This window comes from Rutidosis leptorrhynchoides, chromosome 1 (assembly GCF_046630445.1).
Source record: "Rutidosis leptorrhynchoides isolate AG116_Rl617_1_P2 chromosome 1, CSIRO_AGI_Rlap_v1, whole genome shotgun sequence".
Lineage (NCBI taxonomy): Eukaryota > Viridiplantae > Streptophyta > Magnoliopsida > Asterales > Asteraceae > Rutidosis > Rutidosis leptorrhynchoides.
Window position 1 is genome coordinate 549,952,060 of NC_092333.1, and position 26,253 is coordinate 549,978,312.

General features: G+C 32.4%; 1 protein-coding gene and 1 non-coding gene across 2 annotated transcripts; both read right to left on the minus strand.

The window, feature by feature from the left end:
• Positions 1–293: 293 nt before the first annotated feature.
• On the minus strand, positions 294–1,650 carry LOC139879214 (small ribosomal subunit protein eS30z/eS30y/eS30x-like). The gene is made up of 3 exons (XM_071865408.1): positions 1,550–1,650; positions 1,292–1,429; positions 294–480 (listed from the first exon to the last, which is right to left on the minus strand). Exons 1-3 carry the CDS (start codon positions 1,551–1,553, stop codon positions 434–436), a joined length of 189 nt encoding a protein of 62 aa, XP_071721509.1. The 5' UTR covers positions 1,554–1,650; the 3' UTR covers positions 294–433.
• Positions 1,651–7,631: 5,981 nt separating this feature from the next.
• LOC139886924 (small nucleolar RNA R71) lies at positions 7,632–7,738 on the minus strand. The gene has a single exon (XR_011772784.1). It is a non-coding gene; the product is annotated as a small nucleolar RNA R71 (small nucleolar RNA).
• Between the last annotated feature and the right edge of the window lie 18,515 nt (positions 7,739–26,253).

A 26,253-nucleotide genomic window follows, 5' to 3' on the forward strand; every position in this document is an offset into this window, starting at 1 on the left:
AAGTCTCAAACAATCTGGTTTAATTTAAACTCTTAGAACGCAAAAACAAAATTTGTAAAACTTGACCAAAGTCGAACATCATCAAGTTGACAAACAGAACTCAATTTCAGTATGCATAATCGAGCATAAGTCGACATAATGTTATCAGGCAAAAGTATAGCATCTTACAACCCTTGCAATATGGCTGTTCTGGCTTTATTCCTTTACAATAGAATTTTTATTTGCATATCATATGTAGAGAAGAAAGAATTAACAAACAAAGATTTAGTAAAATACGGAGAAAATACCCAATATAACAAACGAAACACGAAACATCAACTCATATTGCGGATAAGTTCAAAAGTGTTTGGCGAACATAAGACTATTGTATAGCATAAACAAACTAAACATGCCTTCTAAACATTAAACAAAACAATTAATGACAACACGGGGTCTATTTCTCTGATGAGTTTGGTCCTCTCTTCTTTCCGAAACCAACAACTGCATAAAAATCATAATTCATAAACTTCAGCATATATACTTCCGAAAAACAAGCCCAATTAGCAAAGACTCTGTAACACAATTATATAAAAAAACAAACAAACTTATGATTTAAAATAATAGTCTATCTGTCATAATTACTAACTTGGCAAACCAAATAATAAAACCACCAAAGCATTCAAAACAAAAAACTAAAGACTGCAAAGGCTGTTGGTGTTCCTAAACACTACTTTTACTATTATCATCCACAAGATCATTAGCATTTTAACATGCGTTCCTAAATCCTGCTTTTCTGAAAAATTAAATAAAGCAGCCTACTTTTACTTGTAATTTACATTTTAACATGTGTTAACCATACATCCATACCACATAAGCTACATCAAACTATGAACAGTCAAAGTTGCTATTTAAAGGCCATTAAACAACCCATAAATATCTTAGCAAATCATGTTCATAATATCAGTCCATCAAAAAAACTATTGTTAAAAAATAACTTTAGTGATACCTTTGTCATTAACAAACAAATAAGTATACATTTTTTTTTCATGGTAGCTACTGTGTTGTACACTTACATCAATATATGTAAGGTTAGTAAATTAGTTGCTTATTGATAATAGAATGGCCTCTGGACAAAACTAAATTTTCATTTTCACATCCAAAATTGGATATTTTAATCCTAACTGAAACCACATATAAAAGAAGTAAAAACACAAACATTAATTTAAATTCCTTTCAACCGTAAACCAATAACTAACAGGAAATTAAAAAAGGAAAAAAAAAAGAAAAAAAATAGAAAGTAGTAGCAATTTACCGGCGGTGACGAAACGACGGTTGTATTGAATGCGTTTATGTGCACGGCCACGTGGCTGCTTCTTCTTGTCTTGCTTCGCAACCTTTGGTGTTTGACCTCTCACTTTACCGGCACGAGCCAAAGATCCGTGAACCTTTCCTGTTAAACGAATTTCATTATTTATTGATCGATTATAACTGAAATTTTACATCGATTAACCATCGAAAGAGTACAGAAACAGTTATATAAATGGTTAAATTGAAAAATCAGGAAGGTTACCCATGGTTGATTCGTGTGATTTTGTGGCTGGCTCTGGTCTTCGTTTTCGGCTGCAAGAGAGTCTGATGCTTCTGATTTTAGGGTTAGGTTTGCCTGCTAAAATAAATATATGTGTGGGTGGTCAGTGTATTTGGGCCTTTTTCGATGTCTGCGGTAGGCTAGTATTAAAAATGGGCCATTAAGTGGGCTTCTTAAATATGCTGCCATTGACGTTATTTTATTGGTAAAATGAGGAATATTCACATCTTTTCAAAGGGTTGAGACAAAATAGTGAAATACACTTTTTTAGAAAAAAAATACAAATTTACATCATAGGAGTTTGAACAAGTTTATGGTCTAATAAACTTTGTTGACCGATAAAATACAACTAAGATCCCATGATGTAGGTTCAAACATTGTCCGAACAACCCCGTTAGTACTTGACAAGTACAAATAAAAAAGCTTCTTTTTGGACACAAGGGTGTACGAACGTGTTCAAACACGACATTTGATGTTCAAATTTTATTAGTTTTCATTAGATCGTTAGATTCGAATTTTAATGGTTATCATTAGTGTTTTGACCAGACGCTATATTCGCATCATATCATGACGGCTGACTAGGTCTCGGAAACAAACTCACTTTGATACTATTTGGAAGCATTTTACATTATGTTGAACCCGATGACTGTTTAAAGTTTATATTTCTGAATATTAATTCAGTGTCTATTATATCCGTGTTTATGTTTTGAAGGAAGAAAAAAGATTTGAAGGTTGATAATTTGATAGGGTCATAAGATTGAAAATAGATTTCTATCTAGATTGTGATAAAAATATTTGAAGTTTTAGCATCAAAAAATGCACGCATACATCCTTTTAGATGATTCGTATGTTGTAACATAAATATTTTATTTTATTCATTTAATAAACATAGGCGTAGGGATCAACCACCTAGCTTTGACTAGGTTTTAAACCCTTAAATTTTTAGTAATTTTTTTGAATTTTTGACGAGGCGGGGGGCATATTTTGGAGATAGACCTACTTGGCATTCAAATTCTCATGATCGACTTTGGTGGTGAACAATGTTTTGGCAATATTTTTTTTTGTATTTTTACATTATGTATTTATTACACTCTAATACTTGTTATTGATTTTTTTTTTTTTTTGACAAAAATCTATAACTAATGATACGCATACCCGATCAGCTCGTGTAGCGCATCAAACAGCATAGCCGCAAGAGCTATAAGAAACGCGCGCGTAGGCAGAAAGCGCTAACGTAACCTGTATAGCGCTAATCCCATTCGTGCGCATTGGTGACGTGCAGATGTCAGACGATGATGTAGCTGGCAGAAGACACCTGGCAGACAAGAGGTCAAGTCCGACAAAACACTTTTTACTTTTGTCGGGTCAGCTCACTCAAAGATGTACTATTGGCAGGCCACGATCCTTTTAACCTTATTATGTGGCGATAAAAGACAAGAATGATTGTGTGACGCCCCGTACAAAATCAACGTGTACGGATCATCAACAATAGGTCCATTACACGGTACAATACTACATGCTGTTTTAAAACAAGTTTTGCATTCATGAAAAGGTGACGTCTTTACCAACGTCAAATATTTTACAAAGATAACGGGCTTCTATGAATAGAAAGCATTAACATAAGTACGTGACACAAAGGTCATTACAAAGCCATTGTTCAAATGTAACATAAGTTGTGAATGCAAAATAAAAGTTCCATGCTCGAGACATCTCTAAGTAATGCAGCGGAAGTCTAACACAGCGAGTCTGTAACAGCAAGTCTAACACCAAGACTATAACAGCAAGTCTAACAGCGGAGGCAACAACGTCTAAGCACCTGAGAAATACATGCTTAAAAAGTCAACATGAATGTTGGTGAGCTATAGTTTGTTAGTAATCAGTAATGTAATGTAGATGATGTGCGAGCGATGGTATACGAAATATTATTATTTTTATTACAAAATACGATACAAATTACACAAGTTTTAATTAATTTACGGATGGGATATACCTAAACCTTGCTACAACACTTATAGGCAGTGTACCTAATCGTAGAGTAGTGTAGTTTTTAGTAAGTCCGGTTTGTTCTACAGGGAGCTAGTGATTACGTACTATATTTTTATAAAACTATATTTATACAAAATATATATAATTATATATAGTAATATTATTATTATAAAAGGGGGTTTTACCGTTTAATGACTGGTTTGTCGATTTTATATTTTGATAGTGCTCCAAATAAACATATATTTAGGCTCAATATTCTTCCAATATGTAAAGCTTTTAGTTGCAATTGTTCTATTTTCAAGTAATAATCGTTTAAATAAATAAGTGCGAAGACAAAAGAAGAAAACGACGATTTGAAGATGCAAATGACCAAAAAGCTCAAACGTACAAGATATAATTCATGTGGTTCAATTTATTGATGAGAAACATTCAAAAATGACAATAGTACAAGTCACGGAACTCAAAGTACAAGATATTAAATCGTACGAAAGGACGTTCGAAAATCCGAAATCGGGACATAAACCGTGCATCAACGCGCAAGTCAACGGAGCTAAAATTACAAGTCAACTATGCACAAGAATATAATATAATATATATATTATATATAAAATTATATATATTATATATATATTTAAATAAAGTGTCGGCAAACTAAAAAACAAAGGATTGTTAGCTGGCCAGAGGGGCCATGCTATCGCATGGCTTCTGTGCTATATCCCCATGCGATCGCATGGAAGTAAAATGCTGGTCAGGTGCTATAAAAGGCGACGAATTGAACGAATTATACACACCTCAATTTTCTTTCTTCCTCTGTAAAGAATTATATATATTTATATTTATAATTTAAAGTTGAAATTAAGTTTAATAATAATTGGGTTAATGTAAGAAATGTTTTAAGTTTTTGTAAGACGGAACTCTGTCCGTGTAACGCTACGCGATTAATCACCACTGTAAGCTATGTTCTTCCTTTTTAAATTAATGTCTCGTAACTAAGTTATTATTATGCTTATTTGAGCCGAAGTAATCGTGATGTTGGACTAAATATTAAGACGGGGTTATTGGATTTTGTACCATAATTAGGGTTTGGACAAAAGACTGACACTTGTGGACATTGGACTATTGACTATTAATAGATGGGGGTATTGTCTAATCGAATGACAACTCATTGGAATCTGTCGAACCTATCTTCAAATTAGTTAATCCAATAATTATTAAATGATTATGTATGTCCTATTTAGTGACGTTTATACGACATCCTTTACAATCATTTAATTAATTATACGGGCTGGGTAATTGATTATTCAAACTGATCAAGTGGGTAAATTAATATTCATATCTCATTAAAATAGGGGTGGATTACATACAAGGATAATTAGTGTAATTGTTAACAAAGTATTAAAATCTTGGATTACACGCAGTCGATAACCTGGTGCAATTATTAACAAAGTATTAAAACCTTGTTACAGTTCGAATCCCTAATTAGTTGGAATATTTGACTTCGGAAATAAGGTTAATTTGACGAGCATATTATAATTATGACCGATGGACTATTATGGGCAAAACCCAGATAGGTATCAAATAAGCCAGGACAAAGGACAATTAACCCAGAGAAATAAATTAAAATCAAAACGTCAAACATCATGATTACGGAAGTTTAAATAAGCATAATTCTTTTATTGTATTTCTCATCGTAATTTTATTTACTGTTATTTTATTTATCGTCATTTATTTATCGTTATTTATTTTACGCACTTTAATTATTGTCATTTATCTTTACGCTTAAAAAATATAAAATCGACAAACCGGTCATTAAACGGTAAAACCTCCCTTTTATAATAATAATACTACCTATATAAAATTATATATATTTTGTATAAATATAGTTGTTAAAAATATAGTACGTAATCACTAGCTCCCTGTGGAATGAACCGGACTTACTAAAAACTACACTACTCTACGATTAGGTACACTGCCTGTAGTGTTGTAGCAAGGTTTAGTATATCCCATCCGTAAATAAATAATAAAACTTGTGTAATATTTCGTCGTATTTCGTAGTAAACAATAATAGTATTTTGTATACACCGCTGCACACATCAAGTATTTTTAACGCCGCTGCCGGGGAAGCGAAGCGAAATGCTATATTCTAAAAAAAATAAATAAAAATATTAGTTTTTAATCTATTTTTGTAAAAAAAATTATATAAGTTTAAAAATATAAAAACATAAAAAAAAAGAAAAAAGAAAAATATAATTCTATATTTTTAAGTATTTAAATTAAAAAAAGTTTATATTTTAGAATTATAAAACTAATAAGTAATATTTTTTTATAAAACTAATAAGTTTATATTTATATTTTATATAAGTTAAACTCAGAAAAAAAAATTAATACTAAAATTGGGCCGAAGCCTGTCGAAGCCCAACAAAGGCCTGGTACCCGAAGCCATGCGATCGCATGGCCAGACCAAGGAAACCTCATGCGGTCGCATGAGGTGAAAAGACAGTTCTGAAACCTTTGACTGTTGGATTAGGGTTACGTTTTTTTTATATATAATTATTATTACTTAATTAATTTAGGGTTTTAATTTATATATTATTAATTTGTATTTAGTTTTATTTATAATTTGTAATATTAATTGTTATTATTATTATTAAATATATAGAATAATATTTTTATAAAATAATAATATAAAAATAATATTTTTGTAAAATTGTATTTTTATCAACTTAGTTTATTTTTGTATTTTGTATTTTTCTTTATTATCGTTTAATTCGTAATTTGTATTTTTATCGTTCGTAATTAGTTTTAAACTTAGTTTTTGCCGTAGTTATTTTATATTTCTAAAATTTTACGCTTTGCCGTAAAATTCCTTAAGTGCTTTTTCTTTAGATTAAGATTTAGACGCTTTAGAATTTTACGACGTCGCTTATCGTTTTAGTATTTAATAAATTTTAGTGCCTTTTTAAGTAATTGTCGTTTTGGATATAGAATTCCTTTTAAGCTTTAATACCTTTAGACGCAAGTTTTAATTTTTAGTTTTTAGACTTTTAAGTTTCGACGCTCTACTTTCTTATTATTATTTTTTGACTTTTTGTTTTTCGACGCTTGTTTTTCCGACCTCTTATTTTTCGACGCGCTTTTTCTTTCTCATTTCTACGCTCTAGTTTTTAGGACATAGAATTTTCTTTATTTTCTTTAAATTTCGACGAAAAATTATTTTAAGCGGTTAAATTTCCAAAATTTTCTGCTTCGTAGTAATAGTTGGATTTGTTAGTGGCTGAGTTGTGGATTTTCCGACTTAAAGGATCATGGCTCTCTGCTGCATCTTTTGGCTATTTGAAACGTGAGCAAAAGCAGAAAAGTCTATTAATTTGATAACTTATATAATTTCTAATAGGATATTCAGTGAATGCACCGAGCAAAACGTTCACCACCTTTCATACGTTCACCTCCTGTAACTAGATTAAGACATCTAGTCAATATTTTCGTCGTTGATTTTTCTTTAGAATCATCATCTAGTCGACCGAATACTTCAATTCAAATTTTCAATAATCCATTTTTTGAACCCGACTTCACAATTGAGAACCCGGAGGATATTCAAGGACAATTCCAAGATCCTGAACCACTAATCATTCCTCCTGAACCACAAATCGTTAAATCAGAATCTTCTAGTGATTTGGATTCAACAAATTCAATTATGGAAGTAACAAAACCTCAAAGTATGGAAGACCGAATGAGAGCCACACGCACAGGCCAAGGTCACGCCATTATTAAGCGAGATGTTAATGCGCCAGATTATGAAATCAAAGGACAAATCCTACACATGGTAACTAATCAATGCCAATATAGTGGTACGCCAAAAGAAGATCCAAACGAACATCTTCGAACCTTTAATAGGATCTGTACTCTATTCAAAATCAGAGAAGTTGAGGATGAACAGATCAATCTCATGTTGTTCCCCTGGACTTTAAAGGGAGAAGCCAAAGATTGGTTGGAATCGTTACCCGAAGGAGCGATTGACACATGAGATATTTTAGTTGAGAAATTTCTTAAAAGATTCTTTCCGGCATTTAAAGCCGTGAGACTTCAAGAAGAAATTGTTACGTTCACGCAAAAGCCAAATGAAACATTATATGAAGCGTGGACAAGATTCGGAAAGTTGTTGAGAGGATGTCCTCAGCACGGTTTAGACACTTATCAAATAGTACAAATATTCTACCAAGGTGTCGACGTTGCTACACGAAAAGACATCGACACAGCAGCTGGTGGTTCCATTATGAAGAAAACCGCAATCGAAGCTCACAAAATCATTGATAACACAGCCTCCCACTCGCATGAGTGGCACCAGGAAAACGATATTTTTCGTTCATCTAAAGTGGCTAGAGCTGATTCTAGCCATGACTTTGATTCCGTTTCCGCAAAAATAGATGCTTTCGAGAGACGAATGGAAAAGATGACTAAAGATATTCACGCAATACGAATCAGTTGTGAGCAATACGGTGTACCACACTTAACGAAAGATTATAATATTGAACAAACCATGGAACAACGTGAGAATGTTTCCTATATGAACCAAAGGCCGGGAAATAATTATCAAAATAATTATCACCCGTCAAGGCCAAACTTCAATCGAAATCAAAACATTCTTTACAATCCAAATGGACCCAATAATAACTCGTATAATCAACAAGGTCCGAATAACTAACCAACTCAAAACAACACTTTCAATCAACAAAGACCTGGTTTGTATAAACCACCACAACAAACCGAAGAGAAAAAGTCAAACCTGGAAGAAATGATGGCAAAGCTAATGGAATCTTAAACACAATTTATTACATCTCAAACCCAAACAAATGAGAGGTTTGATCAGTCATTAAGAACTCAACAAGCTTCCATTTTGAATCTAGAAAAATACGTAGGTACTCTTGCTAGCATGATGAGTGAGAGGGAACAAGGAAAGCTACCGAGTGATACTGAAGTAAATTCTCAGAATGAGAATGTTAATATGGTATCAACGAATTCTGAAAAACCATCATCAGAAGATGGGAAGGTTTTTGATGTGAGTAACAATGAAGAAGTTACAACACCACCACCACCACCCGAGTATGTAAAGCCAGTGGTGGCACCCTACAGACCACCCATCCCGTTTCCAAGAAAAGGAGTTGAGTATGAGCAAGTGATAGGTAATAAAGTTTGTGATACCTCTGGAAAGAAGAAGAAGAATAAGAAAGTGCAAGAAACAAAAACCGTAAAAATAAACCCGAAGAAGACAGTTCCACCAAAAGTTCCACCCAGGTTAGGTGATCCGGATGAATTTATTGTTCCTTGTCTACTTAGTGATTGTGTCATGTATGATGCACTAGCAGATTTAGGTGCGAGTATAAGTGTTATGCCTCTTTCATTATATAAGAGATTAGGAGTAGGTGAGTTAAGTCCAACGAAAATGAGTATTAGACTATTTGATAAAACCATTAAGCACCCAGTTGGAATTTCTGACAACCTACCCGTTCAAGTGGATAATTTAACCTTTTTAGTCGAATTTATTGTTATTGACATAGAAGAGGACTCAAACATTCCTCTAATTTTAAGTCGACCATTCTTAGCGTCCACCGGGGCGTTATTTGATGTAAGAGAGGGTAGAATGACACTTAGTGATGGTGACAAATCGGTCACCTTTGTGAGTCGAAAGGCTAAATCTCCACCAACTAAAACTGTTGAACCAACAAAAATGATTTGTAAGAACCATATTGTTTTCCCAACTCCAACGGTAGTGCTTAACAATAATAAAACGCCTAAGTGTGGGGAAGATGAAGTAACACCTAATGATGACTTGATAACAAAGAACCCCGTTGTTAATACGAAATTAAATGACCCCGTTATTAATAGTTCAATGAAGAAACTTATTAAACGGATTCGCGATTCTAGAACCAAGGGGAACTTTAAGTTATGTAACCGGTTAGTATCCAATCTATCGCCTAAAGAAAAGGTGAAACTAGTTGAATTTATGGATATTACACAAGAATCCGACCAATGGCTTAAAGCAAAAGTCACATATATGCAAGTTGATTATGATCCAAGAGAAATTGACGATGAAGTTAATCACAATTTTGACACCACAGCTACCTAATTGTGGGGAGATTCAAATGTTCTAAAAAGAAAATGTTGTCTAGAGTTAGATGTTCTGTTCTCGTGTAGTTCCGAGAATGGAATTCGATTGGTCTTTTCCACTAGCAGACACTAAAGAACTAGTTTTCTCCCCCCATTCTGATTTTTTTTATAGGTTTTATATGAAATTAATATGTTTTTTAAATTTATGTTTTGTGTGAATTTAAAAACAAAATTTACTTTATTTCACTAAGTTTAAAAAAATGATTTCTAAAATTCGTCGTAAGTTAAAGACTAGGTCATGGAACCGAAATTACTTTACCCAATGACGGGGCGAAAAATTTTGTTATCATTATTTTTAATATTATTGATCTAAAGTATACCAAAAAAAAATTAAAAAACCCCAAAAATCTTTGCTTTTAAAACAATCGCTTTAAAAACGACAAATTTTAAATTTTGTCGAGGGACGGACTAGGTAAACGTACCGAAACTACCTAAAGTAAAAGGAAACAAAATTTTTAAAAAAAATTATTCATTTAAATTGTTTTAATAAATAAAGGTTATATATATATATATATATATATATATATATATATATATATATATATTTGTAGTTTATCTTATGTAAAACAGGGTAAAACAGCGCACTTTCAAAGACTGACATTAAGTTCAGCAAAAGCTACTAATTTTGACGATAAGACGCAAAACATATTTGAAATTACAACAAAAGGAATGAACGATGAGGCGCGCCATCTATCATTCGACGAGTTTAGTAATTACAAACTGGGTATTTTTAATCACTTTTCTACACTAATCACTCTCATGAATTTATAATTATAGTCTGATTTCATGCAAATGAGGGCATTGCATGATCTCAAGTGTGGAGAAGGGTTATAAATTCTCTCGGGTTTACACTTGGTTTAATTGCCAAATTTTGTGAAAATTTGAAAAAATTTCAGCTAAATGAATTCAAAATCATGTTTATACATATTTTTGAACGATAAAACTAGGTGTTAATACCGAAATTATCGTTACTTCGGAAAGGACGTAAATTGAGAAACAACCTAAAATGCTTGAATTCATTTAAAATGGAATAGAAGAGAATAAAAAGGCAAAGAAAAAAATAAATGAAAGCCAAATGTGAGAAGAATTCACGAAGTTCTTTAAAACATATATCACATATTTTGTACAAGATTATTGCAGGTACTTTTGCTTTGGACTAAACTAATAACTTTTACCCGATTTACTGTAATATATTTGAAAGAAATATGGATCTACACGATGAATCAATTCCATCATTAAAAGGAAGTAAAGTTTTCCCAAAAAGACACGCGCTTCTTGATTTAGGTCAAGAAGTTGTCGTCCAGACCAGCTGTAGGTTGACGAAAATCTAGAAAAGTCATCTCAAAAATCAGCAGGAAATCCACAGACCTCAGCATCAAACAGGGTCGCCAAGTGGTCAGACTTATCCTAACCATGAGAGGATCTGTCTCGTAAAATGGGGAGGGCGCCGTGCAAATTAGCTTGATGATATTGCTTTAAACATACATATATTTCGACGCAATATCATTTTATATTTCATCGACTTTTACCGACACGAAGACATTCAAATGCATAATTCACGAGAAAAACGTAAAAAGTAAACGTGAACTTGAAGTTTGAAGAAATGATAATAAACGATGGGTTTTAACCAAATATATATCGAGATAACGTTTATCCGAATGAAAGTCCAAAATGATCGAAGAAAAAGAGTTCAAATGAAAGTTCCAGGTCAATATACGTCAACACGGGACCAACAAAGAACAAATGAAAAAAAATAATAATAATAAAAATAAGAAAAGTTCTGTTTCAACTTACGCGGATCGCGTATATAGCCACGCGAAACGCGTAAGGTTTTTGCTCCTACCCGGACCGTGTGTAGTGACCCGAACTTTTCCATGTTTATATATATATATATTAAATGAAATTGTTATTTACATGATTAAGTGTTTTCAACATGTTAAGCAATCAAACTTGTTAAGACTTGATTAATTGAAATAGGTTACATATAGACAATTGACCACCCAAGTTGACCGGTGATTCACGAACGTTAAAACTTGTAAAAACTATATGATGACATATATATGGTTATATATATAGTTAACATGATATTATGATAAGTAAACATATCATTAAGTATATTAACAATGAACTTCATTTGTAAAAACAAGACTACTAACTTAATGATTTTGAAACGAGACATATATGTAACGATTATCGTTGTAACGACATTTAATGTATATATATATCATATTAAGAGATATTCGTACATCATAATATCATGATAATATAATAATTTATAATCTCATTTGATATTATAAACATTGGGTTAACAACATTTAACAAGATCGTTAACCTAAAGGTTTCAAAACAACACTTACATGTAACGACTAACGATGACTTAACGACTCAGTTAAAATGTATATACATGTAGTGTTTTAATATGTATTCATACACTTTTGAAAGACTTCAATACACTTATTAAAATACTTCTACTTAACAAAAATGCTTACAATTACATCCTCGTTCAGTTTCATCAACAATTCTACTCGTATGCACCCGTATTCGTACTCGTATAATACACAGCTTTTAGATGTATGTACTATTGGTATATACACTCCAATGATCAGCTCTTAGCAGCCCATTTGAGTCACCTAACACATGTGGGAACCATCATTTGGCAACTAGCATGAAATATCTCATAAAATTACAAAAATATGAGTAATCATTCATGACTTATTTACATAAAAACAAAATTACATATCCTTTATATCTAATCCATACACCAACGACCAAAAATACCTACAAACACTTTCATTCTTCAATTTTCTTCATCTAATTGATCTCTCTCAAGTTCTATCTTCAAGTTCTAAGTGTTCTTCATAAATTCTACAAGTTCTAGTTTCATAAAATCAAGAATACTTCCAAGTTTGCTAGCTTACTTCCAATCTTGTAGAGTGATCATCCAACCTCAAGAAATCTTTCTTATTTACAGTAAGATATCTTTCTAATATAAGGTAATACTCATATTCAAACTTTGATTCAATTTCTATAACTATAACAATCTTATTTCGAGTGGAAATCTTACTTGAACTTGTTTACGTGTCATGATTCTACTTCAAGAACTTTCAAGCCATCCAAGATCCTTTGAAGCTAGATCCATTTGTCACTTTTCCAGTAGGTTTATCCACAAAACTTGAGGTAGTAATGATGTTCATAACATCATTCGATTCATACATATAAAGCTATCTTATTCGAAGGTTTAAACTTGAAATCACTAGAACATAGTTTAGTTAATTCTAAACTTGTTCGCAAACAAAAGTTAATCCTTCTAATTTGACTTTTAAAATCAACTAAACACATGTTCTATATCTATATGATATGCTAACTTAATGATTTAAAACCTGGAAACACGAAAAACATCGTAAAACTGGACATACGCCGTCGTAGTAACACCGCGGGCTGTTTTGGGTTTGATAATTAAAAACTATGATAAACTTTGATTTAAAAGTTGTTATTCTGGGAAAATGATTTTTCTTATGAACATGAAACTATATCCAAAAATCATGGTTAAACTTAAAGTGGAAGTATGTTTTTCAAAATGGTCATCAAGACGTCGTTCTTTCGACTGAAATGACTACCTCTTACAAAAATGACTTGTAACTTATATTTCTGACTATAAACCTATACTTTTTCTGTTTAGATTCATAAAAACGAGTTCAATATGAAACCATATCAATTTGATTCACTCAAAACGGATTTAAAATGAAGAAGTTATGGGTAAAACAAGACTGGATATTTTTTATTTTTGTAGCTACGGGAAATATTAACAATTCTATATAAATCATATCCTAGCTAACTTATATTGTATTATACATGTATTTTAATATATTATGTAATCTTGGGATACCATAGACACGTATGCAAATGTTTTGACATATCATATCGACCCATGTATATATATTATTTGGAACAACCATAGACACTCTATATGCAGTAATGTTGGAGTTAGCTATATAGGGTTGAGGTTGATTACAAAAATATATATACTTTGAGTTGTGATCTAGCCTGAGACATGTATACACTGGGTCATGGATTGATTCAAGATAATATATATCGATTTATTTCTGTACATCTAACTGTGGACAACTAGTTGTAGGTTACTAACGAGGACAACTGACTTAAAAACTTAAAACATCAAAATGTATTAAAAGTATTGTAAATATATTTTGAACATACTTTGATATATATGTACATATTTGTTATAGGTTCGTGAATCGACCAGTGGCCAAGTCTTACTTCCCGACGAAGTAAAAAATCTGTGAAAGTGAGTTATAGTCCCACTTTTAAAAATCTAATATTTTTGGGATGAGAATACATGAAGGTTTTATAAATGATTTACAAAATAGACACAAGTACGTGAAACTACATTCTATGGTTGAATTATTGAAATCGAATATGCCCCTTTTTATTAAGTCTGGTAATCTAAGAATTAGGGAACAGACACCCTAATTGACGCGAATCCTAAAGATAGATCTATTGGGCCTAACAAACCCCATCTAAAGTACCGGATGCTTTAGTACTTCGAAATTTATATCATATCCGAAGGGTATCCTGGAATGATGGGGATATTCTTATATATGCATCTTGTTAATGTCGGTTACCAGGTGTTCACCATATGAATGATTTTTATCTCTATGTATGGGATGTATATTGAAATATGAAATCTTGTGGTCTATTGTTACGATTTGATATATATAGGTTAAACCTATAAATCACCAACATTTTTGTTGACGTTTTAAGCATGTTTATTCTCAGGTGATTATTAAGAGCTTCCGCTGTCGCATACTTAAATAAGGACAAGATTTGGAGTCCATGCTTGTATGATATTGTGTAAAAACTGCATTCAAGAAACTTATTTCGTTGTAACATATTTGTATTGTAAACCATTATGTAATAGTCGTGTGTAAACAGGATATTTTAGATTATCATTATTTGATAACCTACGTAAAGCTTTTTAAACCTTTATTGATGAAATAAAGGTTATGGTTTGTTTTAAAATGAATGCAGTCTTTGAAAAACGTCTCATATAGAGGTCAAAACCTCGCAATGAAATCAATTAATATGGAACGTTTTTAATCAATAAGAACGGGACATTTCAGTTGGTATCCGAGCGTTGGTCTTAGAGAACCAGAATTTTTGCATTAGTGTGTCTTATCGAGTTTGTTAGGATGCATTAGTGAGTCTGGACTTCGACCGTGTTTACTTGAAAAATGATTGCTTAACAAATTTTGTTGGAAACTATATATTTTTAACATGTGAATATTATGTGATATATTAATCTCTTAACGTGTTTGATATTATGTGATAGATGTCTACCTCTAGAACAAGTCCCATTGACCCACCTAATAATAATGAAGAGTCAAATATAAATTGGAATGATTCGTGGACTGATTCACAAGTTCCCGAAGAGGAACCGGAAGAAGAGTCGGAACCGGAAGAATAATCGGAACCGGAAGAAGAATCGGTACCGGAAGAAGAAATAGAACCAGTGGGGGAAATAATAAAACGGTTAAGTAGAAGAAAATCCTCAACCAACCGACCAAAGTTAATTATGGTCAATGGTGTTTCCGCCAAGGAAGCAAAGTATTGGGAGGATTACCAATTCTCCGATGAATCGGATCCCGACAAAGATTTCGATGATGTTATAGAAATTACCCCAACACAATTTAATAAGGCAAAAGAGAATAATAAGGGAAAGGGCATAAAAATAGAGAAATTGATTCCAAACCCGATGAACTTTATATGTATCGTCAACACCCGTATTTCTTAAGTTGTAACAATAACCCGGGAACCTCTAAACCACCAGGTTTTTCTAAACCAATGTGGAAAATGACGGCTCGTATTAGGGGAACATCATATATCCCTAGAAACTTGGCAAAACGAACCAAAACCGAAGAAGAAGAAACGAGCGAGTCAGAATAAGATAGTTGTATTCGTGTGGTGTAATATATGTAATATAGTGTGCTTATGCTTTATGATATATGTAAAAATTGCTTGTATTAATAAGTATTTTTTTTATGAATCTAACTCTTGTCTATTTTACAGTATAAAAACACAAAATGAATAGACAACCCAATATTTTAAGAGACCTACCCGGAGACATGATTGATGAAATCTTGTCCAGAGTCAGTCAGAATTCCTCGGCACAACTATTTAAGGCGAGATCAGTTTGTAAGACATTCGAAGAACGTTCCAAGAATGCCTTGGTTTATAAAAGGCTTTCGTTCGAAAGATGGGGGATATCACATTGGGAAATCCATAAGTTACGATGTGTTTACTTTGACTCATATATTGCGAGGAACCCAAATGCTATTTTACGCAACGGGTTAAGAAATTATTTTGACTCAATATATCCGAATATAGGACTTCGTGATTTAGAAAAAGCGGCTAACATGCAACATAATGAAGCATGTTATGCTTACGGGTTAGTAATGTTCGCTTCTCACCAAAGTGAGAACAAGAACATCGGGCTACAACTATTAAACAAAACGTTCCCACAAGTGACGGAGTCGGTAATTGGGGTAAGAAATGAGGTTTTTAGGTTATTACGAGACTGTTGGTCATTACGTAACCTTCATCCTTTTGACGACGTTACAACACATTGTCTTACTATCGGTCACAACGGTTATGTTTCACAAAACCAAGGATGGGAAGTGGTATTAGTAAAACCAGAATTTATGACTTGTTTCTGGACGTATGAATTACGTGTCTTTATTGCCTTTGCTGAACGCCTTATTTATTAACTAGAATTATTTTCGCAACTACTTTGTATCAAAGTTTTATGTACTATATTTCATGCTATATGTAAAATAGCGGTATTGTAAGTTTGCAAGTTATTGTATAAAGGTTTGAATATGATATATATATATATATATTTTTTTTTGTTGTGATTAGTTTTTCATATAGAATTGTAGTAGTTGAAATGGTATGTTAGCTACTAAGTATGAACTTAACGGGTAGGTACTACCCGAATTAAAGAGTATAAAACGCTAGTATGAAGAAAGAGCTTTTATAAATAAGTTCATATTACGCTACGAAATACTATTGACTACTCTTGATATTCTATATGATTAACTCGTTTCATTTGACTATTTTGAAGGAAATGGCACCGACTACTGGACACACCTTGAATATGAGCGAAGAGGAATTTCGTGCCTTTCTTGCTTCAAACATAGCCGCAGTACAGGCCGCGCTACATACCAACAATAACTCTGAATCTAGCAATACAGCTAACGGCGCAAGAAATCGTGTAGGATGCTCCTACAAGGAATTCACTACTGATGATGTAGCGTGAGGGTACGAAATAGTATTATTTTTAATACAAAATACTACAAAATATGACACAAGTTTTATTAATTTACGGATGGGATATACCTAAACCTTGCTACAACACTATAGGCAGTGTACCTAATCGTAGAGTAGTGTAGTTTTTAGTAAGTCCGGTTCGTTCCACAGGGAGCTGGTGATACTTACTATATTTTTAACTATATTTATACAAAATATATATAATTATATAAGTAGTAATATTATTATAAAAGGGGGGTTTTACCGTTTAATGACCGGTTTGTCGATTCTATATTTTAAGCGTAAAGATAAATGACGATAATTAAAGTGCGTAAAATAATGACAATAAATAAAATGACAGTAAATAAAATTGCGAGTAATAAAATGACAGTAAATAAAGATACGATGAGAAATATAATAAAAGAATTATGCTTATTTAAACTTCCGTAATCATGATGTTTGACGTGTTGATTTTAATTTATTACCATGGGTTAATTGTCCTTTGTCCTGGTTTATTTGATACGTCTATTTGGTTTTTGTCCATAATAGTCCATCGGTCATAAAAATAAAGTGCGAGTATCCTCGTCAAATTACCCTTATACCCGAAGTCAAATATTCCAACTGATTAAGGATTTAAACTGTGACGCAGTTATCACTTCTGTCAACAATTACACCAGTTATCACTGTATGTAATCCACCCCTGTTTTAATTAGTTTATGAATATTAATTCATCCACTTGATCAGAATGAATAATCAATTACCCAACCCAATTGATTAATTAAATGATTATAACAGATTCCATATGAACATCACTAAATAGGACAACCATAATCATTATTAATTATTAGGTTAATTAATTTGAAGATAGGTTCGACAGACTCCAATGAGTTGTCACTCAATTAGACAATACCCCCCATCTATTAATAGTCAATAGTTCAATTTTCACAAGTGTCGGTCTTTTGCCCAAACCTTAATTATGGTCCAAAGTTCAATAACCCCTTCTTAATATTTTAGCCCAACATCACGATTACTTCGGCTCAAATAAGCATAATAATAACTTAGTTACGATACATTAATGTAAAAAGGTTGAACATAACTTACAATGATTAAAAATAGCGTAGCGTTACACGGACAGAATTTCGACTTACACACTCAAACGATCTCTATCATAAATCTTATTATTATCATAATTTAAAATTAAAATTAAGATTATTGTTATATCTTATTAAGTTAACATTATGATAGAGATATAGAATATAGATATTGATATTTGATATTAAGGATAGAAAAAAAAGATCGAATAGAAAAAGGTCTCCCTTATTTCATCGATTTACATAGCTTTTATAGGCGAATTGTAAATTGAAATTTTCACTTATGACCCCTTAACTATGCTCAATTAACAACTTTTTATTATTTAATATTATTCTTATTATGAATTATTTAAATATTGTATTTTATTCTTGTGCATAGTTGACTCGTAATTTTTACACCGTTGCGTCGAGCGCTGAAAGTTGGTTCATGCCCCGGTTCCGGATTTTCGAACGTCCTTTCGTATAATTTAATATCTTGTACTTTGCGTTTTGTAACTTGTACTCTTGTCATTTTTAGACGTTCTTCATCAATAATTTGAACCTTTTTGATTGTATCTTGTACTTTTGAGCTTTTTGGACCTTTGCGTCTTCAAATCTTCGTTTTCGCCTTTTGTCTTCGCACTTATTTAATATAACCGATTATTACTTGAAAATGGAACAATTGCAACTAAAATCTTGTCTTTCTTGGGGAATAATGCTATGAAATATATGTTCCTTTTTAGCCTTATCAATATCCCCACACTTGAGCGTTGCTTGTCCTCAAGCAATACAGTCTTGAAATAATATAATACATCACACGAATCACTTCTTTATTCTTCACACTTTGTACATCAGTGATTTTGATAGAGCGGTATAAACAATGATATTAACAATAGAACCATGGTTAAAGGTGGGTGTGTCATCCACAGTTACCTTGGGTTTAGGTCAACGACACTTGCAATCAAATAGCCGATTTACTTTCGGTTTCCAAAGCAAAGTGCACATTTGAAAGGCGGTTTACAGTCCCACATGACTATAAAAATTTAGATCCTTTAAGGAAATTGGATCTTTATGAAAACATTTGATCTTTTGAAAATTCAAGCTAGATTTTACCCTAGACAAGTTTTCTGATTTGATCCATCATTGGTGTTGCAAAATATATTTGTGGATCAATATTTTGGCTAAAAACTTTTAGGTTCGTGTAATCCACTGCTATCCCGGTATCGGAAAGCACACATCCAGTTTACTTGTTCCGTATATTACCTTTCGGTAAACTACCGTCCGGTTGTAAAGGAAAGCGATGAACAAGAAACTGTTAAGGCAATGTCCCGTGACATGCAGATGATTATGGTCTTTTAACGTGTCGGATGCTAGAACTATCCTTAGTAGGAGCGATAGTAAAGATCATCCTATGATTTTTCGGTCTGGCACAAGGTCCTGTCTCTGACCATGCTATGCAACCACCGTTCTTACGGTTGACACCCGATTTGGTTCAGGTGGCCTAATGAATTCTGATGAATTCTCAGGATTTTACGTTCAATGGTAATGAACGCATTGAAAATGGGTTTTCAGAAAACAAATCGGTTTGTATTTTTGATCAAAATATTTTCTCGTTCAAGCTCGAGTTTAGATATCATTGAATTCCATGAGTTTGAATTCTCAATCTTTAAGGTCAATCTCAAGGATTGAGTAATATCAGTCTTAAAAGCTGATTTTTAATCTTTAAGGAGATTATCCTTTCTGGGGATCTGATTCATTAGTCTTATCAAGCTAATTTGCACGGTGCCCTCCCCATTTTACAAGACAGACCCTCTCATGGTTAGGATAAGTCTGACCACTTGGCGACCCTGTTTGATGCTGAGGTCCGTGGATTTCCTGCTGATTTTAGTGATGACTTTTCTAGGTTTTTCGTCAACCTACAGCTGGTCTGGACGACAACTTCATGACCTAAATCAAGAAGCGCGTGTCTTTTTCGGAAGACTTTACTTCCTTTTAATGATGGAATTGATTCATCGTGTAGATCCATCTTTCTTTCAAATGTATTACAGTAAACCGGGTAAAACTGATTAGTATCGTCCAAAGCAAAAGTACCTGCAATAATCTTGTACAAAAATATGTGATATATGTTTTAAATTGAATAACTTGGTACATTCTTCCCACACTTAGTTTCTTTCTTTGCCTTTTTATTTTCTTTTATTTCATTTTAAATGAATTCAAGCGTTTTAGGGTGTTTCTCAATTTATGTCCTTTTCGAGGTAACGATAATTTCGGTATTATCACCTAGTTTTCACCGTTCATAAATATGTATAAACATGATTTTAAATTCATTTAGTTGAAAATTTTTCAAATTTTCACAAAATTTGGCAAATAAACTAAGTGCAAACCCGAGAGAATTTATAACCCTTCCCCACACTTGAGATCATGCAATGCCCTCATTTGCATGAAATCAGACTATAATTATAAATTCATGAGGGTGATTAGTGTAGAAAAGTGATTAAAAATACCCAGTTTGTAAGCATATTATTTTACATCACATTTGATATTTTGCTTCTTGTCGTCAAAATCAGTAGCTATTGCTGAACTTAATGTTAGTCTTTGAAAGTGCGTTGTTCTACCCTGTTTTGTACATAAGATAAAATACAAACATATATATATATATATATATATTTTTGAAGTTTGGTTTATAACCCCACTTTTCAAAAATTTATAAAGTATAATATTTTTGGCATACTTTAAATCAATAAAATTAAAAATAATGATAACAAAATTTGTCGCCCCGCCCTCGGGTAAAGCAATTTCGGCTCTATGACCTAGTCTTCAACTCACGACGAATTTTAGAAATCAATTTTTTTTTAACTTAATGAAATAAAGTAAATTTTGTTTTTAAAATCACACAAAACTTAAATTTAAAAAGCATATTAATTTTTATATAAAACCTACAAAATAAAAAAAAATTCAGAATGGAGGGAGGAAACTAGTTCTTTAGTGTCTGCTAGCGGAAAAGACCAATCGGATTCCATTCTCGGAACTACACGAGAACAGAACAACTAACTCTAGATAGCATTTTTTTTAAGACACTTAAATCTCCCCACACTTAGGTAGCTGTGGTGTTGAAATTGTGATTAACTTCATCGTTAATTTCTTTTGGTCCATAATCAACTTGCGTATCTGTGAATTTTTCTTTAAGCCATTGCCTAGCTTCTTCTGTGAAATCCCATAATTCAACTAGTTTGGCCTTTTCTTTAGGCGACAGATTGGATACTAACCGGTTACATAACTTAAAGTTCCCCTTACTTCTAGCATCAATAGCCCTTTTAAAAAGTTTCTTCATTGAACTGTTAATAACGGGGTCATTTAATTTCGTATCAATAACGGGGTTCTTTGTTATCAAGTCATCATTAGATGTTACTTCATTTTCCCCACACTTAGGCGTTTTATTATTGTTAAGCACTACCGTTGGAGTTGGTAAAACAACATGGTTATTACCAATCGATTTTACTGGTTCAACGGTTTTGGTTGGTGGAGATTTAGACTTTCGAATCATAAAGGTGATTGACTTGTCACCACTTTTAAGTGTCATTCTACCATTTCCTACATCAAATAACGCCTTGGTGGACGCTAAGAATGGTCGACCTAAAATTAGAGGAATGTTTGGGTCCTCTTCTATGTTAATGACAATGAATTCGACTAGAAAGGTTAAATTGCCTACTTGAACGGGTAGGTTGTCAACAATTCCAACTGGGTGTTTAATGGTTTGATCAAAGAGTCGAACACTCATATCCGTTGGACTTAACTCACCTACACCTAATCTCTTATATAATGAAAGAGGCATAACACTTACACTTGCACCTAAATCTGCTAGTGCATCATACATAACACAATCACTAAGTAGACAAGGAACAATAAATTCACCCGGATCACCTACCCTAGGTGGAGGTTTTGGTGGAACTGTATTCACCGGGTTTACTTCTACGGCTTTTGTTTCTTGTACTTTCTTATTCTTTTTCTTCTTCTTCTTTCCATAGGTATCACAATCTTTATTACCTATCACTTGCTCATACTCAACTCCTTTTCTTGGAAACGGGATGGGTGGTTTGTATGGTGCCACCATTGGCTTTACATACTCGGGTGGTGGTGGTGTAACTTCTTCATTGTTACTCTCATCTAAAACCTTCCCATCTTCTGGTGCTGGTTTTTCAGAATTCGTTGAAACCATATTAACATTCTCATTCCGAGGATTTACTTCAGTATTACTCGGTAGCTTTCCTTGTTCCCTCTCACTCATCATGCTAGCAAGAGTACCTACGTGTTTTTCAAGATTCAAAATGGAAGCTTGTTGAGTTCTTAATGACTGATCAAACCTCTCGTTCGTTTGGGTTTGAGATGTAATGAATTGTGTTTGAGATTCAATCAGCTTTGCCATCATTTCTTCAAGATTTGGCTTTTTCTCTTCGGGTTGTTGTGGTGGTTTATACAAGCTAGGTCTTTGTTGATTGAAAGTGTTGTTTTGAGTTGGTTGGTTATTCGGACCTTGTTGGTTATACCAGTTATTTTCGGGTCCTTTTGGATTGTAAAGAATGTTTTGATTTCGATTTAAGTTTAGCCTTGGCGGTTGATAATTATTTTGATAATTATTTCCCGGCCTTTGGTTCATATAGAAAACATTCTCTCGTTGTTCCAATGTTGGTTCAATGTGACAATCTTTCAATAAGTGTGGTCCACCGCATAGCTCACAACTGATTCGTATTGCGTGAATATCTTTATTCATCTTTTCCATTCGTCTTTCGAAAGCATCTATTTTTGCGGAAACGGAATCAAAGTCATGGCTAGAATCGGCTCTAGCCACTTTAGATGAACGAAAAATATCTTTTTCTTGGTGCCACTCATGCGAGTGGGAGGCTGTGTTATCAATAATTTTGTAAGCTTCAGTTGCGGTTTTCTTCATAATGGAACCACCAGCTGTTATGTCGATGTCTTTTCGTGTGGCGATGTCTACGCCTTTATAGAAGATTTGTACTATTTGAAAAGTATCTAATCCGTGTTGAGGACATCCTCTCAACATCCTTCCGAATCTTGTCCACGCCTCATATAATGTTTCATTTGGATTTTGCGCGAACGTAACAATTTCTCCTTGAAGTCTCACGGCTTTGGATGCCGGAAAGAATCGTTTAAGAAATTTTTCAACTAAAACATCTCATGTGTCAATCGCCCCTTCAGGTAACGATTCTAACCAATCTTTGGCTTCTCCCTTTAAAGTCCAGGGAAATAACATGAGATAGATCTGCTCATCTTCCACTTCTCGGATTTTGAATAGTGTACAAATTCTTTTAAACGTACGAAGGTGTTCGTTAGGATCTTCATTCGGTGCACCACTGAATTGGCATTGGTTAGTTACCATGTGTAGAATTTGTCCTTTGATTTCATAATCTGGCGCATTAACTTCTGGTTTAATAATGGCATGACCTTGGCCCGTGCGTGTGGCTCTCATTCGATCTTCCATACTTAGAGGTTCCGTTACTTCCATAATTGAATTTGTTGAATACGAATCACTAGAGGACTCTGATTTAACGGTTTGTGGTTCAAGAGGAATAATTAGTGGTTCAGGATCTTGGAATTGTCCTTGAATATGCTCCGGGTTCTTAATTGTGAAGTCGGGTTCAAAAGATGGATTATCGGAAATTTGAGTTAGAGTTCTTGGTCGACTAGATGATGATTCTAAAGAAAAATCAACGGCAGCTATATTTGTTAAACGATGTCTTGATCGAGTTACAGGTGGTGAACGTACAAAAGGTGGTGAACGTCTTGCTCGGTGCATTCACTGAATATCCTATTAGTTTTAAAAAGGAAAGAAAAATTATAATAAGTTATCCAACCAATAGACTTTTCTGATTTTGCCCACGTTTCGAATAGCCAAAAGATGCAGCAGAGGGGCAGGATTCGTTTGGTCTCAATATAATTGAGGACTGTTTGGCTCCAATAACCCGGTCCACGTACAAATCCAACTATTACTACGAACCAGAAAATTTTGATGTCTATCAATTTAACCACTTAAAATAAATTTTCGTAATTTTAAGAAATTTAGAGAAGAAGTAGAAAAAATTCTAAGTCCTAAAAACTAGAATGGCGAGAAATAAGAGAGAAAAAGATTGCGCGTCGAAAAGTGTCGAAAAATGAAAAAGACGAAGAGTGGTTTGTAAACACGCGGTTAATCCAACCTTATAACGATCACTATCTTAAAATTAAAACTACAAATAGAGATTACTAATTGGAATTGTAATTGATATATAGGTAAAAGGCGTCGAAAAATAAAAATAAGAAAATAACTATGGCAAAACTAAACTTAATACTAAAAGTTGCGACTATAGTCTAAAAATCTAAAGGTAATAAAACTAAAAAAAACATTTTTTTTATAGACAAAATTTTAAAAATATATATATTTTTTTTTTAATAATTTTTTTTTTTTTTACGTTTTTTTTTTACGTTTTTGTTTTTTTTACGTTTTTTTTTTTTTTCGTTTTTTTTTTTAAATTTTTTAAAAAAAAACGAATTTTTTTTTTTTACAAATTTTTTTTTTAAAACGAATTTTTTTTTTTTTTTTAAAAAAATGATTTTTTTTTTTTACACAAATTTTTTTTTTTTTTTTTTTTTTAAAAACGAATTTTTTTTTTTAAAAAAAACGATTTTTTTTTTTTTTTTTTTAAAAAAACGATTTTTTTTTACAAATTAATAATTTTTTTTTATAATTATAATTTTTTTTTCAAAACCTTTTTTTTTAATTCATTTACTATTCATGAATAGTAAATGAAAATAAATTAATTAATTTACTATTCACATGAAAGCGACATGATAGCAATTATTAATTATAAGTTACATAATATACCCCTGAAGTATTTAATAAATACGACTTTTTTAAAATTTACGTATAAATTTTTGATTCTTAAATATTATTATATTATTATATTCTATTTCAATATTATTATATTATTATATTCTATTTCAATATTATTATATTATTATATTTTATTTCAATATTATTATAATTAAAAATATAGCGTTTTAGCGCTCCCCGGCAGCGGCGCCAAAAACTTGATGATGTAGCGTGAGGGTACGAAATAGTATTATTTTTAATACAAAATACTACAAAATATGACACAAGTTTTATTAATTTACGGATGGGATATACCTAAACCTTGCTACAACACTATAGGCAGTGTACCTAATCGTAGAGTAGTGTAGTTTTTAGTAAGTCCGGTTCGTTCCACAGGGAGCTGGTGATACTTACTATATTTTTAACTATATTTATACAAAATATATATAATTATATAAGTAGTAATATTATTATAAAAGGGGGGTTTTACCGTTTAATGACCGGTTTGTCGATTCTATATTTTAAGCGTAAAGATAAATGACGATAATTAAAGTGCGTAAAATAATGACAATAAATAAAATGACAGTAAATAAAATTGCGAGTAATAAAATGACAGTAAATAAAGATACGATGAGAAATATAATAAAAGAATTATGCTTATTTAAACTTCCGTAATCATGATGTTTGACGTGTTGATTTTAATTTATTACCATGGGTTAATTGTCCTTTGTCCTGGTTTATTTGATACGTCTATCTGGTTTTTGTCCATAATAGTCCATCGGTCATAAAAATAAAGTGCGAGTATCCTCGTCAAATTACCCTTATACCCGAAGTCAAATATTCCAACTGATTAAGGATTTAAACTGTGACGCAGTTATCACTTCTGTCAACAATTACACCAGTTATCACTGTATGTAATCCACCCCTGTTTTAATTAGTTTATGAATATTAATTCATCCACTTGATCAGAATGAATAATCAATTACCCAACCCAATTGATTAATTAAATGATTATAACAGATTCCATATGAACATCACTAAATAGGACAACCATAATCATTATTAATTATTAGGTTAATTAATTTGAAGATAGGTTCGACAGACTCCAATGAGTTGTCACTCAATTAGACAATACCCCCCATCTATTAATAGTCAATAGTTCAATTTCCACAAGTGTCGGTCTTTTGCCCAAACCTTAATTATGGTCCAAAGTTCAATAACCCCTTCTTAATATTTTAGCCCAACATCACGATTACTTCGGCTCAAATAAGCAT

What these genes read in the sequence shown, in the direction of transcription:
- LOC139879214 (XM_071865408.1), bottom strand. An exon ending in CCGTCGTTTCGTCACCGCCG is followed by an intron (nt 481 to 1,291) that starts GTAAATTGCTAC and finishes ATTTTTATGCAG; the next exon opens with TTGTTGGTTTCGGAAAGAAG.